This window comes from Aspergillus aculeatinus, assembly GCF_003184765.1.
Source record: "Aspergillus aculeatinus CBS 121060 unplaced genomic scaffold BO66scaffold_14, whole genome shotgun sequence".
In the NCBI taxonomy this organism is placed as follows: Eukaryota; Fungi; Ascomycota; class Eurotiomycetes; order Eurotiales; family Aspergillaceae; genus Aspergillus; species Aspergillus aculeatinus.
In genome coordinates this window covers 503286-523463 of record NW_020291483.1, presented here as the reverse complement: position 1 = coordinate 523463, position 20178 = coordinate 503286, and the positions used below count along the sequence as shown (strand labels likewise).

General features: G+C 54.8%; 9 protein-coding genes across 9 annotated transcripts; 4 read left to right on the top strand and 5 right to left on the bottom strand.

Moving 5' to 3' along the window:
- Positions 1–538: 538 nt before the first annotated feature.
- Positions 539–1859, bottom strand: BO66DRAFT_318683 (mitochondrial fission process 1 family protein; the record flags this gene model as incomplete). Its single annotated transcript, XM_025643615.1, has 3 exons — positions 539–922; positions 981–1521; positions 1726–1859. The coding sequence occupies 3 exons, from the start codon at positions 1857–1859 to the stop codon at positions 539–541; spliced, it is 1059 nt and encodes a 352-aa protein (XP_025505825.1).
- A 975-nt stretch (positions 1860–2834) lies between these two features.
- On the top strand, positions 2835–3790 carry BO66DRAFT_470075 (ATP19 family protein; the record flags this gene model as incomplete). The annotated part of the gene is made up of 3 exons (XM_025652769.1): positions 2835–2882; positions 3032–3285; positions 3420–3790. The coding sequence occupies 3 exons, from the start codon at positions 2835–2837 to the stop codon at positions 3466–3468; spliced, it is 351 nt and encodes a 116-aa protein (XP_025505824.1). The 3' UTR covers positions 3469–3790.
- Positions 3791–4080: 290 nt separating this feature from the next.
- On the top strand, positions 4081–5072 carry BO66DRAFT_447750 (uncharacterized protein; the record flags this gene model as incomplete). The annotated part of the gene is made up of 1 exon (XM_025651715.1): positions 4081–5072. The coding sequence occupies one exon, from the start codon at positions 4081–4083 to the stop codon at positions 4624–4626; it is 546 nt and encodes a 181-aa protein (XP_025505823.1). The 3' UTR covers positions 4627–5072.
- A 329-nt stretch (positions 5073–5401) lies between these two features.
- BO66DRAFT_318594 (histidinol-phosphatase) lies at positions 5402–6537 on the top strand (the record flags this gene model as incomplete). The annotated part of the gene is made up of 3 exons (XM_025643610.1): positions 5402–5560; positions 5623–6177; positions 6286–6537. 3 exons carry the CDS (start codon positions 5402–5404, stop codon positions 6535–6537), a joined length of 966 nt encoding a protein of 321 aa, XP_025505822.1.
- An 894-nt stretch (positions 6538–7431) lies between these two features.
- Positions 7432–8458, top strand: BO66DRAFT_390485 (FKBP-type peptidyl-prolyl cis-trans isomerase). Its single transcript, XM_025647018.1, has 4 exons — positions 7432–7613; positions 7919–8050; positions 8206–8268; positions 8373–8458. Exons 1-4 carry the CDS (start codon positions 7486–7488, stop codon positions 8398–8400), a joined length of 351 nt encoding a protein of 116 aa, XP_025505821.1. The 5' UTR covers positions 7432–7485; the 3' UTR covers positions 8401–8458.
- Positions 8459–8739: 281 nt separating this feature from the next.
- On the bottom strand, positions 8740–11234 carry BO66DRAFT_470071 (putative triacylglycerol lipase (LipA); the record flags this gene model as incomplete). Its single annotated transcript, XM_025652768.1, has 9 exons — positions 8740–8959; positions 9036–9171; positions 9243–9529; positions 9583–9836; positions 9894–9984; positions 10043–10110; positions 10163–10281; positions 10350–10464; positions 10600–11234. 9 exons carry the CDS (start codon positions 11232–11234, stop codon positions 8814–8816), a joined length of 1851 nt encoding a protein of 616 aa, XP_025505820.1. The 3' UTR covers positions 8740–8813.
- A 640-nt stretch (positions 11235–11874) lies between these two features.
- On the bottom strand, positions 11875–12308 carry BO66DRAFT_44764 (uncharacterized protein). Its single transcript, XM_025651713.1, has one exon. The coding sequence runs from the start codon at positions 12207–12209 to the stop codon at positions 11973–11975; it is 237 nt and encodes a 78-aa protein (XP_025505819.1). The 5' UTR covers positions 12210–12308; the 3' UTR covers positions 11875–11972.
- A 100-nt stretch (positions 12309–12408) lies between these two features.
- On the bottom strand, positions 12409–16296 carry BO66DRAFT_410085 (putative mucin family signaling protein Msb2; the record flags this gene model as incomplete). The annotated part of the gene is made up of 16 exons (XM_025649218.1): positions 12409–12760; positions 12794–12799; positions 12836–12861; positions 12916–13062; positions 13093–13191; positions 13270–13368; positions 13426–13595; positions 13641–13787; positions 13818–13930; positions 13961–14099; positions 14160–14203; positions 14282–14492; positions 14535–14622; positions 14677–14727; positions 14767–14787; positions 16171–16296. The coding sequence occupies 16 exons, from the start codon at positions 16294–16296 to the stop codon at positions 12409–12411; spliced, it is 1839 nt and encodes a 612-aa protein (XP_025505818.1).
- Positions 16171–17465, bottom strand: BO66DRAFT_419272 (uncharacterized protein; the record flags this gene model as incomplete). The annotated part of the gene is made up of 2 exons (XM_025649803.1): positions 16171–16926; positions 17326–17465. Coding segments are annotated over 2 exons (466 nt in total), but the record flags the coding sequence as incomplete, so codon positions are not given.
- Between the last annotated feature and the right edge of the window lie 2713 nt (positions 17466–20178).

The window sequence follows — 20178 nt, the reverse complement described above, 5'->3', positions numbered from 1 at the left end:
ACTGAAGTTCATTGATTTCTATTTTGGTTGTCTCGCCTCGGGTGGTCATACTCCACGTGTTCCTGGAAGTGGAAGACCGGCCTGGGAGAGGGAGGGCGGCCGGGAGAGAAGGTGGTCAGAATAAGTTTCATGCAGCGGGTTCGGTTCGTATGGTGGAATTTGGAATTATACTCGGTTATCCTCTTGTCTGTGGGCGAGGACATGTATGGAAATGTTATAGCTTCAAGTGTGGGTGGTGTGGGTGCATCTCCGTCTAATTGTGATGGATTCAGTTCGTGGATAGTAGCGGCAAATATCCTACCTCATATCCAATAGCCATCCACCCTGGATAGAGTTACGTGGTCAAACAGACAATCAATAGACTGATACGATCCTGCCAAAAAAAAATCATGAGTAAAGAGGATAGACCCGCTAACTTATATACATATAGAAACTAAATGTCCTGAGCGCCAGGCAAACGCTGAAGTGGTCCAGGAGATGCATAGTGGAATCTGGTATCAAGGAAGCAATATAGCAATATAGTGGCAAATTGGGAGCTTTATTCCGTCTTTTCCTTGGTGAATCCCTTCAGAAAAGAGAGCGGACCCGTGTGGCCGTGCTGCTCGCGCTCCCGCTGGCGCTGCTCCTTCGCTCGTTGGCGCTCCTCCTTGTATGCCTCCCAGGAGAGGTTGGCGGCCGAGTCGGAGACACTGGCGTCGGAGCCCAGCGACTCTTTGTTGTGCTTTTCCGTCTGCACGCGGAGGTAGTGGCTGAGGGAGGTGGCTTCGTCCTGAGAGACGTGGGCTGCCTTTGGCGGAGGGAGGGGGCGGACGGCTTCGTCGCCGCCGTAAAGCCAGAGCCCGCGGCTAAAGGCCCACTCGACGGCTTCTTCGACGGGCTCATCGAAGAGATACGGGAGGAAGGGAACGACGGCCAGACCGAGCTGTGGTAATCGGTCAATTGTCTTTGCGGTGGTAGTTTCAGATTGCAGAGGAACTTACTCCGATGGGAGACCAGGTGCGGAGGAAAGTGTTCGATGATTTCTTGAACACCCGGCCCGAGTATTTCACGACGGAATGAATGGTGAAGGCCGGCAGACCCATACTGGCTATACTCTGGAACACGGCGCGCTTGGCCATCACCATGCGATAGTCCTCGATGAGGGGAATCTCGGTGGTGGGCCAGGGAGTGAGCGTGTCGGTCGATGTCGAGGTGAGAGGCTTGGTCAGGTTGCCGGTCACCATGCCCTTGGCGACTTGTTCAGGAGAGAGGTCGCTGGCATCTTTGTAGGCCTCACAGGGCGGGGCGAGCAGGCTGCGGTTGCGCAGGTAGGCCTTGTATCCTTCGTGCGCGACGTCGCCGATCAAATACGTCCATGAAATACCGTAGGCGGAGCGCACGAGCCACGGGTGCGCGACGGGGCGGAAGGATTCGCCGATGTCAGAGGTGTAGGCGACATAGCGGTGGGCGGAGAGCAGAATCGTGCGAAGACGAGTCGCGTAACCGGCATATCGGTAGGGGGTTTCCGTGGAGTCAACAGAGCTGGCGATGGGTTAGATTGATCCCCAAAATTTTTCCGCGTATTAAATTGATGGTTGCTGCTGCCTGGGCTGGCGTCGGGATGATCGCACCGACTAGCGGACAATTGCAGTCCGGCGCTTGCGGGGAAGAATGCGGGGAGACGCGGAGGTGGTCGGGCGAGGGACGGTGCGTCGCAACGGCCCCAGGAAACAGGGAACGACATACTAGGAGGAATAAATGTCATCGTAGAAGCCATCGTCGTGGTCAACGAGCTTCTGAAGCTGATCCGGCAGCTTCTCGCGCGGAATGGGTTGCTGTACCACCTCGGGCGCTTTGTCTTGCTGTTTCCCCCAAATCATGATGCGGTCGCGTGAGGAGTTCCGGAAGCTGAGTGATGAATAAGTGAGGTGTCCTGACTGGGAAGATGGGGGGAATATTGACTTACTGAGGATTATATGGTGTAGAGACAGAAGGTTGCAAGGGGTGTATGCAGTGTAATGAAGGGAGGAGAAGTGAAATTGAATTACACAAAAGAGAGAAAGACTGAGAGAAAAAGTGAGGGAGGAATGTAAGAAGAGAAGAAGAAGAAGAAGAAGAAGAAGAAGAAAACCGAAGCAACCAAAAAAAGTAGAAGAAGGGGCAGCTGCCCCCAACAGATCATTCCATGCAATAGCCGGGGTAAATCTTGCCCGTCATAGCCAGAATGGAGGCTCTCCGTGTCTTGCTTTCTCGCCCCGAGGTCTGTCGGGAAACAGGAAGCCAGCAGCAGCTTTGCTGGGCATGAAACACCGCCACAATCACTTACAGTCCAAGTAGTGACCTCATGGCTGGTAGATGCACGCTGCGTTGGTCAACGGCTTAGGATTGAGTTGGCTCTGATGAGGTTAAGCTGTTGTGTGTACTGTTGGTGACTCTGACCATCACATTGTTGGATCAGTCCAATTGTAGATGACCGATTTGGATCGTCTTATAACAAATGGAATTATTGTTGAGGAGAGCATGAGGACATCATCGGCCCATACAGACAGTATCAGATCAGCTGATATCCCGTGATTGCTTCCCGAACGTCATCCGCCGTCGGACGTTCCCGGAGGAAGCTGTAGGTCACGTGAGGGAGCATAGCTAGCTGGAGCTGCTGACGCAGCTCTGACTCAGCGGGGCGGCTGTCCGCTGCTGACTCATTACTGAGTCAGCCTACCATACCCAATCGGGGAAGAACCAACAGCCGCAACTTCCTCCGCTGCCGTCCGTTCGACTTATTCGCGCAGGAACCTATCATCGCACCGCTGCTCCGCCAAACTCCATCTAACTCCCTCCCTCTCCAATCCGTCACCATGGTCGTCTACTACCAGATCGCCGGCAAGAAGGTCGGCTCTCACTATGTACGTACTCCGCTGCGACGGTTACTCGCACCCGACCTCTGCCCGGCCCTCCCTGTCGTCCGAGGCCAATTTCTGTCCAGGTGTTGTGGGATGGACGGTGTCTGACCTGCGTCATGAGGATCAATGACTAACGGGGACACGCTCTCTAGCTCGCCATGGGTGTTCTCGGTGCCCTCTTCGGTGGTGTCAAGCTTGCCATGGGCGGTGGCAGCCAGCCCAAGCCCGCTACTCCTCCTATCCAGGCTTCCTCTAAGGACGAGGAGGAATTCATCACGTACGTTGCCAAAGACCCTAAGCAGGCAGAATGCATACATATTCCCACTCTCGAAATGGCGGCCCTTCAAGACTATCGGATGCAACTTCAGCTGCTTGAGCTGCGGAAAAGCGGCGGAGGCGGCGGCTTGTGAAAGATACTCGCGAAGGGCTGGATGCCACTCCCTGTCAGCCCTCGGCTGCTTGATCCGCTAGGGCCTGCAATTCAGATGCAGGGTGCACCCAACTACCGCAACCGCGCTCGAGCTAACGAATTGGCTACAGGGACTTCCTGAAGCAGGTGAATGGAGACGACAAGAAGAAGGATCATTAAAGCCGATGTATCCCATGCTAGAGTTGAGGACTAGTTGAATCTAATGTGCCCGACGTGCAAGATCCAGTCGAGTCGATTATACACCGGTGCTAGACCCAGATGCAACGTGGCCGAGTTGGGCCATGCCTTTGGCGCTTGAAACGTCTGACCGGGTTGACTTCTGAGGGTCAGGTGTGAATCTGTACATATAGAGTATACACCATGCTTGCTTCAATTGGTCTGGAGATGTTTTGGACAGTAGATCGGTCGTATGAGTTGTAAAGCCGGGTAGCAATGGCGTGCTTTAACTTCTAACATGAAGGACAATTCCAGGCCAAAGGCATATCGAGCTTGATGACACGAACAGCTCCAACTAGAAAAACACACCTCCAAACCTCAACTTCAACAGATCATTCAACAGATCAATTGAATAACTTGACATGTCTACACCCGTCAGTCCCCAACTAGATATCCTCAATGTGCGCCTAATCCCAACCAAAACCAGTCACCTGACCCGACCCTCTCCCATCCTCAATTTCTCTACCATCACCTCACACCACCATCAACAAACCCACCCACCCACCCACCCACACCATACACACTTCCCACCCCACGACTCCGCAGACTACGAAAATGAAACCCCCAACCCCCTTCCCCCTCGCCCTCAACATCGGCACCGACATCGTCCACCTCCCCCGCATCGCCCGCCTCCTCACCCGCCAGAACGGCACCTACCTCGCCCGCTTCACCCGCCGCATCCTGCACCCCCGCGAACACGCCGACTTCCGCGCGCGCTTCCAGCTGTCCCCCTCCCTGGTACCTCTACATGTACACAATCCCCAGCCCCAAGCAAAACCCCAACCCCATCCCCATCCTTCATCTTCGCTACCCCCCGTGACGATCACCCCGGACATGACCCGCTGGCTCGCGGGGCGGTTCGCCGCCAAGGAGGCCGCGCGGAAGGCGGCGCCGCGGGGCGCCGCGCAGCTCGGGTGGAAGGAGGTGGTTGTGCGGGTGAGTGAGGTCGATGAGGGGCGGCCGGAGGTGGTGTTTCTGGATGGGTTGGGGGGCGATGGGGATGGGCAGAAAGGTGAGGGTGGGGGTGGTGGCAGGGTGGGCAAGTTGTCGATTTCGCATGATGGGGAGTATGTGGTTGCGATGGTTTTGGCGGCGGGATGAGGTTTTTTTATGGCGGGGGGGGGTTGGTTAAAGCGTTTGGGTGTTTTGGGTGCACGGAGTATTGTTATGGTTTATGGGGGTGGAGGGTTTTATGGGTAATGGCTATTGCAAGACGGGGGTATGCTGTGGCTTGTGGGTTAGATGTGCTGTGCTGTGCTGGACTGTGATGGACTGGGGGTTAGGTTAAAGGTATCAGGATGGGGTGGTTGAGGTTGAAGATGAGGGAGGGCTGGGTTGTCGCTGTCTATAAGATAAGGCACGGTATTAGGTTCTTGCTCTTGGAGCTTCAGGCGAGGCGATAATCATCGAGATGGATGATGAGAGCAACGAATACATGTTTATGCTATTGAACCCCTGTATAGCTAGTCATATGATATGCGATAGGAATTTTTACCTAGGCTAGCCCGTGAGAGTGAGGTAGACAGGAAGTAACAGCGTGCTCCGGGCCCGGCTGATGATTGCTTGATTCGGGCCCCATAAAAAGAGAGTAGGAATCTCGACCTCCGCAATCCACCCCGACTATACATACTTTTGTACAGTACGGTGTGCAACGGTCGAACCACCTTGCATATACCGAATAAAGTTGGATATTCTTCTTCATGTTTGGAAAGACCAATTTTACAACATCAACCTAGAAGTCACAACTACCCCTCCTCATCGCGGGGTAAGCAGTCATCGTGAGCATCACCATCATCATCTTCTTTGTCATCCCTGATAATCCCCCAAACACCATGCCATCACCACATACAAACCCCAAACTGATCAATGCCAAAAGATGCCCTTCTCCCACCACAGCCACTCAGGGCAATTCTGCCCCGGCCACGCCAAGGACTCCCTGGAGGAGATCATCCAACTAGCCATCCAGAAACGCTTCCACACCTTCTGTCTAACCGAGCACATGCCCCGACACCAGGAGGACTTTTACCCTGAAGAGGTCTGCCTCAACCCCTTCTCCCCCATATCTACCCCAACTGAAAAAAACAAAAAACCCCCAAGATCGAAGCCGGCAACACCGAAGAAAGCCACCTCGCCAACGAAAAAGCCTACTACGCCGAAGCCACGCGCCTACGCGCCAAGTACAGCGCGGCAGGAATCAACATCCTCATCGGCTTCGAGATCGACTGGATCCGCGAACCGGGCTCCCTCGCCCTGATCCAGCAGTCCCTGGCCGCCCACCCCTTCGACTTCTTCATGGGCTCGATCCACCACACCTGCACCGTGCCCATCGACTACGACCGCGCCATGTACGAGCAGGCCCGCGCCGCCGCCGGCGGCTCCGACGAGCGCCTGTTCGCGGCCTACTTCGACGAGCAGCTGGCGATGCTGCGGCAGGTGCGGCCGCTGGTCGTCGGGCATTTCGATCTGATCCGGTTGAAGAGCGACGAGCCCGATGGGAGTCTGCGGCGGTGGGGTCTCCACGAAGATGGGGTCTGGGCCAAGGTGCGCCGCAACCTGGCGTTCGTGGCGGGCTACGGGGGTCTGCTGGAGGTGAATTCGGCGGCGTTGCGGAAGGGGATGCGCGAGCCGTATCCGATGGGGGAGGTTTGTCGGGTGAGTTTTTTTTTTTTCTTGTTTCTTATCAGACTGGAATCGGGGAGGGGGGTTGTGTTTGTAGCTGGAGGGGTATGATGCTTGGGGCTAATGCATGCACCGCAACAGGAATTCCTCGCCCTCGGCGGCCGCTTCGTGCTCTCGGACGACAGCCACGGGCTGGACCAGGTAGGGCTGAACTACCACCGCGTGCTGCCGTGGCTCGAGGCCGTGGGCATCACGACGGTGCATTATCTGGCGTTATCCGATCAAGACGACGGGGTCGTTGATCCGCGGTTCCCTCGCACGCGCGTTCGGGGCATGTCGGTGGCAGAGATGAAGAAGTTGCCGTTTTGGGGGGCCAACGCTACTGCAGCCTGATTTTGGGGTCTGCATGGGAAGAGCTCGGAGCATGCAGGGGATTTGCTTTTTGTGATACATGGGGGACTATCTGCACGGTACTTATTTTCTGGCAGAGTACAGTACATACTATATCAATCAATCAACCTCTCTATCTATCAATTCGAGACACTTGGGGTCGACTAGTCTAATCACCCCGATATCACATACGGTACAAACACATCCAAGCAAACACATCCAGGATGTATTGTCAATCTCCGGGACAAATGACATCAACTGGCAACGGCAATGGCAAATGCGGCACAGGCGGCAGAAGCAGAGCCCCGAGAAGAGAGGAAGCGTCCCGACGATCTGTCCCGTTCCCCCTCCACCCAATAAGAGATCCCAAGCACCTTCGACACGATTCATATCAATTTTAATATTCCTCAATAGTTTACAAATAACCAAACCTCAACTGTGATTGCAGAACGAGCGTCTCCAACCGCGACAAACACAGACAGACAAAAAAAAAGAATCTCCCGCGCCAAGCGAAACCCACAACAAACGCGGTCTAGATTGAGGGAGGGGCAGCATCATCAAAGCTTGGAAAACAAATGATAATGAAATTGATCTATCCAAACGCTAAACCCGGTGTTTTCCACCCCCCAAGCCCAACAAACATTGACTACCTAGGTAGTTACGTACTGTGCAAACATGATCCATCCCAAACTCTAGTTGAGTTGAGTAGTTGCGTACCGGTACTCCAGGACCGTATCTGATGTTCCAGAGTATGAGTAGACTGTAATTAATCCCCGCCGCCGTCCGCCCCCCCACTTCGGCTTTGCTTTGCTTTGGGAAGGAAACCTTTAAACTAACCTAACCTTCTTTTTTTCTTCCTTTCCTCAGTTTCTTTCCCTTTCACTCTCCCTCTCGCAACCCCGCCACAAACTACACTACACTACCACCAATCCCCCAAATAATCCATCCAAAATGGGCGTCACCAAGACCATCCTCACCCCCGGTACCTCCGACCAGAAGCCCGTCAAGGGCGACTACGTCTCCATCCACTACACCGGATGCCTGTACAAGGAGGGCGCCGAGAACAACATGGGCGACAAGTTGCGTTTTCCCCTTTGCCGTCCCCTTTACCGTTCCCTTGCCCTTTATCTTGCTTGCCCTTAGCATTCCCTGCCTACATCTTCCGTCCGTGGCTCAGCCGCAGAAAACCCACCTCCATCCCCAACTCCCCTCCCCTCCCGGGACATGGAAAAAATAGCATAGCAGAAGAGCTAGCTAGCTAGCTACCTAGCTAGCTACCTCGCTCTCCCACTTTCCCCCTATACTTTAAAAATGAACATTCCCGATTCGATTTCGATCCGATCCGATCTCCCATCCTGAAACCAAATCCTAACTTAGAAATCAGATTCGACAGCTCCCTCAACCCCGGCCGCGGCCCCTTCAAGGTCCAGATCGGCGTGGGCCAGGTCATCAAGGGCTGGGACGAGGGCGTCCCCACCATGAACGTCGGCGAGGAGGCCGTCTTGACTATTTCGCCGTATGTCGTCGCCCCTTTGCCCTTTGCCCTTTGCCCTTTACCTTTGCCTTTGCCTTTGCCCTCACCTTTGCCTTCGCCCTTCTGGCGAAGTAAAGAGATGGCGGATGGACCATCGATCCAGTCCAACTTAGACTAATGTACTGCTGTGCCAACAGTGACTACGGCTACGGAGCCCGTGGCTTCCCCGGGTTGATCCCTGCTAACTCGACTCTTGTTTTGTGAGTACCCTTCGTCTCTTTCTTGGGGTTTGCTTTGAGGGTGTTGGTTTTTGGGGGTGTGTAGGGCAACGGAACGGTGCTAATCTTTTTTTTGGGGATTATAGCAAGGTTAAGCTTCTCTCTATCAACTAAATTGGATTTTTGTTGAGGGGTGGGGAGTTTTATGCAAATACAGAAAATTTTCTCTTTATTTTGGTCCTCTTTTTCTGGAATCTCCTGGAATCTGGAAATGAAAAACTAAAGCAATGTAATCATCAGCTACCTAGTCACTTTACATGACTGGGATTGGAGTGGCGGAAGGGTATTGGAGATGGCGTGGTAAAGTAGACTAAGCTTAGCGGTTGGATATACGTGATCTGGAGATTGATCTTCAGAAGCCCATCATCGTATACTTCATGCCAGTGGGTAGATCGCTTAAATACCCCGTTATAGCATGCTCACTACACCACGTATGTATACCCATTATCGCATGACACTCCTTCCGCATCCTCCATCGACAACGCACATATCAACCACCCAGCTCACGCACCCACCAGAAACAAAAACTACCGCGCAATCGAGTTGATATACTCAATCCCCTCCGCCCGATACGTATCCGCCTCGACATAACTCTCCGTCCGCGGCAACCGGAAGACGAAGTTGGACGGCCCGTCCGACGGCGTATAGCGCGGCCAGTGGGGGATCCCGTCGACTGTGGCTCCCCCCCCCAAAAATCAGCCAACCCCTTCTCAACCACTCACTCATATAAGACAGCGGGGGATACATACCGCCATGCCCGTTCGGATCCAAATCCGTCACAAACGCCGTCCACATCCTCGCGGCCAGATTGCCCAGGGCCAGACGCGCGGGGTCGGAGCCCAGAGGGGTGATGGTTTGGTTCGGGTTGGCGAAGACGAAGGGGATCTAATCATCTTAGCAAGTGTTTCGTCCGTGTGGGGGGGGGGATGCTTTGGGCATAACAAGGACTGGGCTACCTCCGCAAAATGCTGCACGCCAATGACGCTCGTCTCGTTCAACGCCGCCACATCCCACCGGTACGCATACACCTCCGTCTCGTACCGCGCCATCTGCGTGCCCAGCAGCCGCCGCGGCGCGACCATGCACAGATCGCCCGCCATCGACTCGTACCGCTTGTACTCGTACCCGCGGGACGGCCAGGTGACGTTGCCCCAGCCGTAGGGGCAGCCCAGGGCCGAGATATTCGGGTAAAGGCCGAGCAGATGCGTCGCTTGGTCGCGGTCGAGGACCCAGCGTTTGGAGGCTTGCCGCAGTTAGACTAGACACCTTACGATATAGGGAGGATAGGACACTCACCGACCAACTGCTCAATACACTCCTCGTCCGTGTTCGTCCCCGTGGTGCCGAAGCTCGTGCCCTCGTCCGTGTTGGTCCCGTGCAGGATGGGCACCTTGGCGAAGCGGCCTTCGGTGATGCTGATCTGGGGCTTCTCCTTGATGAAGGTGCCATCGATGGTGCCGAACCATTCGAGCCCGTTGTAGGCGAGGGGATAGAAGGTCTCGAAGGGGACCTCGCGGAGACACTGCAGGGTGTCGGAGGCGGTGGTGCAGCTGTTTTGTTAGGAGGTGAACGTGAACGCAGCAAGGCACCGCATCTAGGGCACATACTTCGTCTTATTCACAATCTGGTCATACATGGGTTGATACCAGTCCGTGCCGTTCCAGGGGGGACCGACTGCATTGCCCGATTCCATAATCGCTGTCGCACACGCACACATAAGCCCTGTCCAACCGGTGGGAGAATAGGATCAACTCACCAGCCCTGAACAGGCCCTCATTATCCCCCTCATTCGTCACCAGATGCGCCCCAACACTATAAGCCCCTCTGCCCCTGCCATCAGCCTTTGTAGCTACCACCAAGAAGGACAAAAACTCACGCAGACTCCCCCCAGATCGTAATCCTGTCCGGATCGCCCCCAAAAGCCCGAATATTCTCTTTCACCCACCGCAAGGCCACGCGTTGATCCCGCAGCCCCAGATTCGTATTTCCGGATTCCTGTACCTGCACATCAGCACAATCCCATCACTCCCCAAATCAGAAAGTAAAGAAAGGGAGAAACGAACCATAACCTCCTTCGAATCCAAAAACCCAAATGCAGCGACCCGATAGTTGATCGACACGCCAATCACCGGTTTGTCGTTGAGTGCGCCTTGATGCAGGATGTAACTCATGTTATACCTTCAGATTCATCGTCAGTTAGCCAGTGCTCAAACCCACCCCCAGTTTTATCATCATCAGTCAGTCAGCCCTCTCTCCCACACCCACACCTTCCCCTCCCCTCTTGACTATCGAGAAGAACAAGGCAAAACAAACCTCGGGTCACTCGTCGCGCCCTGAATCCACCCACCCCCAAAGATCCACACCATGACGGGGAGCAACCCCTCCGTCCCGGGGGCAGCGGCAGGCCGAATCACATTCAGATTCATGCAGTCCTCGCTCAGGCGCGTGTAGCCGGCGTCCACGAGGGTGGTCTCGTCGCTGCCGTAGCCGGGGCAGTCGTTGCCGTATTGGGTTGCGTTGTAGTGGACTGTCTGCACGTCGTCATCGTCATCGTCATCGTCCGAGGTGTCTTCGGTGGAGGTGGACGCCTCGCTGTCGCTGTCACTGGCGCGGTAGCGGGTCTTGAGGGTGGCCGGGGTGAAGCGCGTGGGCTGGTCGGCGTACTTGATGCCGAGGAAGAGGTCCTGGGAGAACTCGGGGAGGGAGCGGCCGATGAAGATGGTGGATGGGTCGAGGGGGGTGGAGGGAGAGGGGGGGAGGGTTACGGTTGGTGGGGAGGATGAAGATGCAACAACAGCAGTGGAAAAAGTAGCAGCAGCTGACGAGGAGGAAGGGGAAGTGTTGTTGGGGAGGGCAGATGTTGAGGAGGAGGTTGCGACAAGGAGAAGAGTGGTGAGGGCTGGGAACCAGTGGGTTCCGGTCGTGGTGGTGGTGGTTAGACGGGCCATTGTCATGCCCAAGGATCAGGAAAGAAGATTCCCTGTCTCGTTTCTATCTCTCTCTCTCTCTCTCTCTGTCTGTCTCTGGCTGTCTTGCTGGCCCCGCAAAGGGAACATGCTACTTTATAAGTGCTACAATTGAACCATTGAGTAAGTCGATGGTAGAGACCGAGGTCCCTACTTTCTACTCACCATACCCAGTCTACATCAACCCCCACTACATACTCCATACTACATACATACTACATAACTAAGTCAAGCTTAACCTGCAGCAACTTGACATATTCGGTAGTCTCCTCCGAAACCATGCTGGATATGCTGGATCTCTCTCCATCGTTGCCACGAATCACACCGCAATCGGAGATGAAAACTCCATGTCCGACAAGACCACTCATAGGTGGAACCATCTCCAACCCTAGACCGGTGTAACTCCGACTCAAGTGCGGAGTCATTTTTCCACGCGTGATGCAGGCAGGCATAATGACAGGTGATATCATTCGACACGGAGGCCATTCCTGCTGCAGAAAAGAGGGGAATCGACTTGGCATTCATCTTGGCTCTCTCTCATCCTTGTTTCCCTGGTGGGTCTTGGGTCTTGGGTCTTGGGTCTTGGGTCTGCGGTCTGCTACAGCATGCACTCTTCAAGGTCAAGTATGAACATCATATTGGGAATCAAGCCGACAAGCCGGCCGGTTTCGGACTCTAGTAGATACGGACGGGAAATATACATCTGTACATATAAACAACTCAATCGGAAACAAAATGAGACACAAAAGGTGGCTGGGGTAGTAGTAAAGTATAGATGGCGTTACTCGTCACGATATACCTGCCATACCCCCCGGCCATACAGACAACAGTGACGCTCCCCCACAAGGGAGCCAGAGAAGAGAAAGGGCGGGCGAGTATGGCGGTGATGGAAGCAGGCCCGCCATCAACCACCAGGAGGGTAAGAAAGGTATATGATAAAACACAAAGCACAAACATATGGGGAATAAGAAGAAAAGATTAGATGAGAGAGTTGATAAATGACAAGCGTGGTTTCGAGAGTCGCTCTCATCCGTTCTCCCGACCGACGGTTTCCTGTCTCCGTTTTCTCCTCCTTGTTTCTTTCTTTTGGTCTTGTTTCCCCAGTCTATCATGGAACACACCTCGCAATAAAAACAAATCGACCAGAGACCCTGGTCTAGTTCCATCCAAGCGAATTTTCAGCCATGACAGGCGCACTGATCATTTGTGTCCGACCAGTGCCACGGCTGTTCTGGCTGCCACGGGAGATACGACCCCCGGCAGCAAGGGCAGCGGATCCGCGGCCCTCGCTCATCTGATCCACGGCCGAGGGGCTGCGCTGGTGCAGTTGACGCTTCTTGCGGTACCGACGAGCCACCCAGAACATGCCAGCACCATAGGCGGCAGCACCGGCAACAGCGCCGACACCAATGCCAACGGCGCTGGCCTTGGTGGTGCCCGTGCTGCTCGTACCGGCATCCGACTGGTCATACCCTCCATCATCGCTACCCTTGTTGCTGCCGGATCCACTGCTCCCCGATGAGCCGCCACCGGACGACGACCCGGCGCTAACAATCAGGGGAATCGAGGGATCGATCATCGACATCAATGTCTTGACTGTCTGATTGGGCTGCTCATACAGTTTGGAGATCGGGTTGTGAAGCATTTGCGATAGGGTGTCCACGTCACCCGACGGGATGTAAGCCAAAGCAACAGTGGCGATGTACCCAGTGCTGGCCGAGTTGTCATACGGCTGAATGTCGTACATCACGACATCGCTGCCGTTGGCCGACAGGGCGTACTCGAGACCCTGGGGAACGTACGTGAAGATCTGCGACGAAGACAAGGGAGTCGTGGCCACGAAACTGTACCGAAGCTTGCCATTGAATCCGATCTGGATCAAGGTCGAGTTCTTGGGTTCGTTGGGAATGCCTCCAGCCGGAGAGATTGAGCCAGGAAGCTGCGCAGCAGCTGTCGTGGTGGTGGCAGCTTTGGTGGCAGTGCCCGTGGGCTCAGTCGTAGTAGTCGTAGTTCCGACAATGAGAATGCTGGATGGCATCCAATCATCCGCGTTCGCTGTGCTGGATGTGGGGGCTTGCGCAGTGGTGGTCTCAGCAACAGCCTTGGTGGTCGTTGGCTGCTCAGTAGTCAAGGGAATTGTCGCACTGGTGCTGGTGCTGGTGCTAGAGTACACGGAGGGGGCAACAGTCGGGGCTGCGGAGACTGAGCCCGAAGCTTCCGTGGTCTTGGTAGCGATCAGAGCAGTTGAAGTGGCAGACGCAGCGGAAGAGGCGGACTCGGAAGCAGTTCCCGATGGAGATCCCGACTCGAATGTTGTCTCAGAAGCAGAGATGGGGGTAGAGGCTGCGCCAGAGGTGCTGTCAGAGAGAGTAGGCACAATAGCAGCACTGGTGGGAGCGACACTGCCACTGATAACAGGGGTCGAGGCGCCAGGTGCGAAGCTCTGAGTCTCACTGGAGGGAGCGATGAGAGCCGTGGATGTGGTGGCAGTGGGCCCCAGGCCAATTGCAGCGCTGGAGGCATCAGAAGTAGCCCCTGGAACCGTGCTGCTCAAGCCCACAGCACCGCTGGTCGGAACGATGGAAGCGCCGGATGTCAGGTCCAAGCCGGTACTGCTAAGACCCACAGCACCGCTGGTGGGGACGGCAGAGGCCACCGATGTCAGATCCGATGCGGTGCTAAGCAACGCAGGGATAGGGATCCCGGACGATCCCAACAAAGAAGTGGGAGTGACCAAAGGAACACTGACAGGAATGGTGGGCAAGCTCATGCTCAAACTGAGGAGTGCTGGCTCCACAGAGGCGCTGGCACTCGTGGCAGTCACCGAGCTCGATCCCACGACGACAACTGGCGCAGATGCCGTGACCGAGTCAGAGGCAGGAGCAGGAGCAGACGTAGTGACGGCACCAGATGCGGCAGATTCAGACGAAATGACCAAGCCAGGAACCGAGCTAGAGGGGGCAGCCGATGCGGATACGAAGGCAGATTCCGTAGCAGGGATCGAGCCCGAAACGGTGGCAGATCCAGACACGGTCGAAGTAGCCGTAGGAGCTGAGCTAGACACAGTCGCGGAACCAGATGAGATGGCGGATTCAGAAGCAATCACCGAGCCGGAAACAGTTGTCGAGCCCGCCAAAGCGGTCGAAGTTGGGGCAGTGGCAGATTCAGAGGCAGTGACAGAGCCTGACGCGGTGGAAACGGGGACAGTAGCCGAGCCAGACGCAGTAGCTGACGATGGCACTCCAGTAGAGGTGGTGCCTGACAACAGGTTTGACAGGATACCCACCAGACCCGATGCGCCAGGAGTAGTAGTGGAGGCGGCGTCCTGGGATGCAGAGATGATGGCCTTGGAAGAGGCCGCCTCAGTAGTCTGAGCAGCATTGCTGGTGGCAGTGGAAGCTTGGCTGGAAGCGGGTTGAGAAACAGAGTTGGATGCCACAGAGGAGGCTTGAGTGGCAGTGGTCTCAACAGAGCTCTGGGTAGTAGAGGGCGCAACAGTTGAGCTTCCAATGACAGAGCTCTCGGCTGATGAACTCTGGCTCGAAACAGTGCCAATCACTCCGGAGCTAGCGGCCGGCTTGGTAGAAGTCTGGGAAACTGAGCTCTGAACAGCAGAAGGGGACGCAGTCGAGCTCCCAGTGGCAGAGCTCTCGGTAGAAGAGCTCTGGCTTGATATGAGGCCAATTACACCAGCGGAGCTTGCCACGGGAGTAGACGTGACGGAGCTCTGGGCAGCGGAAGACTGGACAGACGAGCTCTCGGTAGTAGAGGGAGAAACAGTTGAGCTTCCAGTAGACGTCTCGGTAGAAGTTTGGCTCAAGATAAGGCCAACAACACCGGCAGAGCTTGCGGCAGGAGTCGAGGTGGCGGAACCCTGAGAAACAGTACTGACAACCGAGCTTTGGGTAGCAGAGGGAGACACCGTAGAACTCTCAGTAGTAGAGCTCTCAGTGGCAGAGCTCTGGCTCGAAATAACGCCGATAATTCCCACAGAGCTTGCAGCGGGGGTAGAAGTGGCAGAACTCTGGGATGCAGGAGTCTGAACAGCTGAGGTAGCTGAGGCATGGGAAGCTGAGGGAGACGCCGTAGAACTCTCGGTGCCAGAGCTCTCGGTGGAAGAGGTCTGGCTCGAAAGAACGCCAATGATCCCAGCAGAGCTTCCAGCAGGAGTAGAAGTGCTGGACTCCGGGACCACCGCAGCAGAGCTAGCCGTGGCAGCGCTGTTGCCAACGCTGGTGGGAGCAGTCGTGGAGCCCGCGAGCAAGCTTGATACAAAGCTCTCAAGTGAGCCGTCAAGAGAATCGCCAGTGGTGGTAGTCGCAGCAGCAACGGCTGAAGACGAGGTATCTACCTTTGCAGCAGATTCGGACGTAGAAGATGGCTTGTCGGAAGTCGTGGTGTCCACTTTGACGGCGGAGTCGGATGTAGATGACTTGACGGGCGTGGTTGTTGCTACCTTCACAGCGGATTCCGAAGTAGATGTTTTCTCGGACGTGGTGGTGTCGACCTTCGCGGCAGACTCCGATGTAGCCGATGCAACAGGGCTGGTTGTGTCGGCTCGCACCGCAGATTGGGACGTGGTGGTCTCACTTGCGGTAGTCGAGCTTGTTGTGCTAACGCTTGCAGTAGTAGTAGCTGATGCAGGAACAACTGGCGGGGGCGACGCCTTCTCTGCAGTCTTTGCTGTTGCACTAAAGCTCGTGGAAGCCCCAGGGATATATGGTTGCGTGCCAACGATGGTGTGGGTAACGCCATAGGCGTCCACTGAGAGGGTTACTGGCACAACCACCACCACGGGAGAGCCTTCGACTGATACGGTGTCGGAATTTGCCGCATCTGTCGTCGAGCTAGCGATGCTGGTCTCGACTGTTGATGTGGCAGAGGCGGTAGCCGGGGACGCGATCGCAGACGAGCTCACTGCGCGACCCTCAAGGTAGTGCCGAGCCCGCAAGTCTTGCGCCTCGGCTGCGCTCTCAGCTGCGGTGATATCCAGACCACTCAGCGTCAGAAGCGCGAGCAGCAGGGATCTTGTCGGAGAAACCATGTTGAAATTGAAAGGAGCGTGGGTGGATAACAAGCGTAAAAAAAGAGCGATTTAAGGGTCTCAAGGACCGTACCGATGCGGAGGGAACGGACAGAGCGAGGACCCGATGGACAATGCGGCCTCCAATCCGGTTAGAAGAGTATTCAAGCGTTGATACCGAGTGTTAATCGTTGATATCGCAGATACATTGATTCGGTGGCTGGCGGCGACAAACGATACTTGAACTGTGCGGACTATCCTTTTTGACCTTCCTGCAGTTCACTCCTCCACTTTCCAGTCGTCAAGACCAGGCGGCTTTCGGCAATTAACGGGCGTTGGTTATGTCGCTATTGGGTATCTGCAGATGGCTGGGACGCAGTCGCAACTCCTGCCAAGACTGTTCAGGTGCAGGAACGGCTCGATCAGCAGGAACACGGCAAATTCTCCGATGTACTTTCACAATAGCAACGAGCCGGGACTGGTTGTGTGTGCGAAAATAGTGGCAGTTCGTGATAAACAAAAGCGGTCTCAAGGAGCGGCAGGGGGCGTGGTCGTACGAAACGAACAACCAACAAAATCCCCTTAAGAGTCTCGCGACAGACAAGACGATAATGAGTGTGGATGCGACAAGGAGCGAGCGACAAGAGAAATCTAGATTAGAATAAACAAGTAAGAAAAGCGATCGTTGAAGGGATAGGTGGGAGGTGGTGGGAGGTGGTGGGAGGTGGTGGCAGGCGGTGGTTGATTGATTGTATGGGACTGGATGGTGGAGTTGTTTTGGTTCGACGGGGCGGCGGTGGATTGGTCTGTTTGATGGTACCTGAAGCGGCGCGCGCGACCGTGGGAAAAGATGGGAAGAAGAGGAGGGGGGTTAGGGATGGAGGAGGAGGAGGGGGTGGGAAGATGCAAGGAAGAGCAGGGAGGAGAGTCCGAATCAGAGTGAGTTAGAGAGCGAGAGAGACTGAGGAGGGTAAGACGGGCGATGAATTGTCAAAAGCAGCCCCCAACCCTCCTGCCTTCCTGCGTAGACGGCGGCAGGAGAGAACGTACCGAGATGGTGAGTGACTACGTCAACGCAGGCATCGACAATAGCCAAGCATGAAGAATAGAAGGAGGAAAAAAGCAGAACGGAACTGAGAGAGTGTAAGTGAGAATGAGAGAGAGAGAGAGAGGGTAAATAGAAAGTAAAGAATGACGGGGGGTTTGGTAAAGAAATCAAATCCAAAAAAGACGAACAACTAATCGATACTAGGAATGGAAGTAAATGAGTGAAAGGAAAAAGAGGAGAAAGAGAAGGGGAGATTAATTTGGAGGAGGCGGTTTAGTCTCGTTGGGGCCCGTCCGTGTCATCGTCTAGTCTTTGGACTTACCAGAGTAGTGATAGTATGATAGTATGAGTAGGAATAGGTACGGCTGTAAAAGGGGGGCCCGAGATGAAAGAAAGGGCAAGATGAAAAAAAAAAAAACAGTAGGCTGTGGAAATAAGCCCAGTGCTGCTGAATCCGCCTCGTCTTATGCCCACGCACTCGGCACAAAAAGTGGGACACTCTCCCACTCTCCCACTCTCCCAGGTTCTCCACCCGGCGATTATTACCGGGCTGGCTCCAGTCATTCAGGTGAATGACGACGATTTCCGCACGATTTCCGCGTATTCTAGCCTCTTTCCTCCACATCGTGCCTGTCTGTCAGCCTGTTCACCGTTGTTCACCGTTTCCCACCGGTCGCGTTGCGCATCAGATGTTCTCGACTCTACTTAGCGACTCCAGTATAGCCATGGCCATGATGCATCAATGAAGTGCTATCCACGGTCCGACCCCATGTCTAAATCTACCTCAAGGTGTCATGACATGGGGAACGCCCATCTGCAGCAGATGCAGTAATCTACTGCAATCATATCCAGCTGACACCAGCAGGGCCACTAGTGAACTGACTATAGCACTCGGACTAATTGGTGCTTTCCGCCCTCCTGTATGTAGTACTCTACACTGCTCCGTGGCTGCTGCAGACGGCCCTTTTGGCTTCGTATGCCACTGGGACGTGCATCGACCGTCAAGATAGCCGGTAATCCTCGGCCGAAAAGCACACGAAGGTGATGAGCTCTCGACTTTCGGATACGCTTCTCCAGAACTGAGTTTGGAACGCCAAAGTAGGGTCTGCCAGATCAACCTTGACATGGGACAAGGGCGACAAGCCCGTACTGAGGGCGTTGCAATTGACCGAATCCCGGACGACTGATCACAGTCTATCATCTCGACGACAGTGACCTAGACAGACGAGGGAGGATGCTCTTCATATGCAAGCGATTGTTCTGGTCGGCGTTGTCCTGTACCACCCCAGAGTGACCAGCAACAAGAGGGTGCAGCAGAGGGAAGAAATCACGCAAGCCCTACAGAACACAGATTCCTGCCGACTGCCACTCGTCCAAAGTACTCCGTACCCATGCAAACGATGCCAGCCCAGAGCCAGCCCAGAATCTGATGATTAAAGACAGTTTACTGGACGGCTGGGCTGGAGCCATTGATCTTTTGAATGGATTTGCGATCGGACCGGGTAATAATACGGTCTGTTGATACAGGTCAAGGAAGGCACAGCATGGCCGGGGGGGGGGGGGGGGAATGGCTTGGGGGCTTCATTCTGTAAGGTGATACAGAACAGTGGCCGGTGAAAAGCGCAGGAGCAAGTGCCGATCGACGGTGGTACAGTGCCCATCGTAATTCCCGCCTCTTTGCACGCCAACCTTGTCTGCAAAGGGCATGTTTCCGTCAAGGTTCGGACCATCACAAGGCCTAGACTGACGGCGTGGGTGGCTCTACTTTTCTGGGAAGGTAAAAAGTGGGTAGGTTGGTTCCTGACCGTGGCGGTGGGGATTGCCCCGGTGCGTGCTGATAAGGAGTCTGGGAAACACTGCAGCCACTCACTCATTTACTGCCTGTCCGTCTACAGTTGTTTCATGAGTTTTTGCCCCCAGGAAGGGTCTTCCGGCCACTTACATATTTGAAGGACTGGTTGGGTTGGGCTTTATGGTTCGTCTCCGCCAGCAGAGCAGTTCCTCCCATAGTCCCCTATCAGCAGACGCGAAGGACAGAATTTTGGATGAAGCTACTCCGTAGTCCGTACACAGAGACGAGTTGCTTTGGCTTCAAGTCGCCCGTCTTTGAGATCGTAGGCAGTGCCTGGAATCTAACTGGATCTGGCTTAGCGGATAGTCACCAAAGAATCGGACGGCTGTCTCACCATCTCTCCTCATCTTTGGTAGAACTACCCCGTTGAGTCAAGACCTGAGTCTGTTCATTCGAGTCTAGTAGAGATTTGGCACGGAGACCGAGATCGAGCTGCGTTTCCTCTATAGGATGGCATGCATATTGGTAGCTATCTTAGATATGTCCAGTACTATATAGACTAAAGAGCAGGCTACTGAATACTTAGAATATGGGAAGATCATTCTTCCATCCACTAGACTAACTAACGACCGACACTAACTTATTGTTCATTTCAATAGACCCGGGGGGAGAAATTCCTTGGCCCGAAAATGATTAGGGGCCTTGCCCGTCAGGCTCCTGACTTTCTCACTGCCTCTCTTTTCCGGCCAATCCACCCGATTCATGTGCTGCTGCTCCCACGTGTACCCGGAACACTTAAGCGATGCCACTGAAGCTCAGCTCGGCGTTTCGTCCCTGAGTCCCATCAAGAGCAGAACAGAACACCAGAGTCAATTCTTCTCGCGCGTTCCTGTGCGCATGAATCGTCATCCACATTTTTCCGCCCTAACATGGCAGGAATGTTTGAATCGTGCGATGGTCCAGTGAGAGGACGCCCTCTGGGGCCATCATCAGTGCTGAAACAACCGTCATTTCCATCCCTACGGTTTCTCTGCATCGCAGCATTCCAGCGGACTGGGATTGC

Excerpts from the sequence above, each read along its gene's own strand:
- BO66DRAFT_44764 (XM_025651713.1), bottom strand. The coding sequence starts at position 12,209 with ATGTTTGTGCTTTGTGTTTTATCATATACCTTTCTTACCCTCCTGGTG.
- BO66DRAFT_390485 (XM_025647018.1), top strand. The coding sequence starts at position 7,486 with ATGGGCGTCACCAAGACCATCCTCACCCCCGGTACCTCCGACCAGAAG. Across the intron at positions 8,051-8,205 it reads GCCGTCTTGACTATTTCGCC|TGACTACGGCTACGGAGCCC; the intron begins GTATGTCGTCGC and ends CTGTGCCAACAG. Across the intron at positions 8,269-8,372 it reads GCTAACTCGACTCTTGTTTT|CAAGGTTAAGCTTCTCTCTA; the intron begins GTGAGTACCCTT and ends TGGGGATTATAG.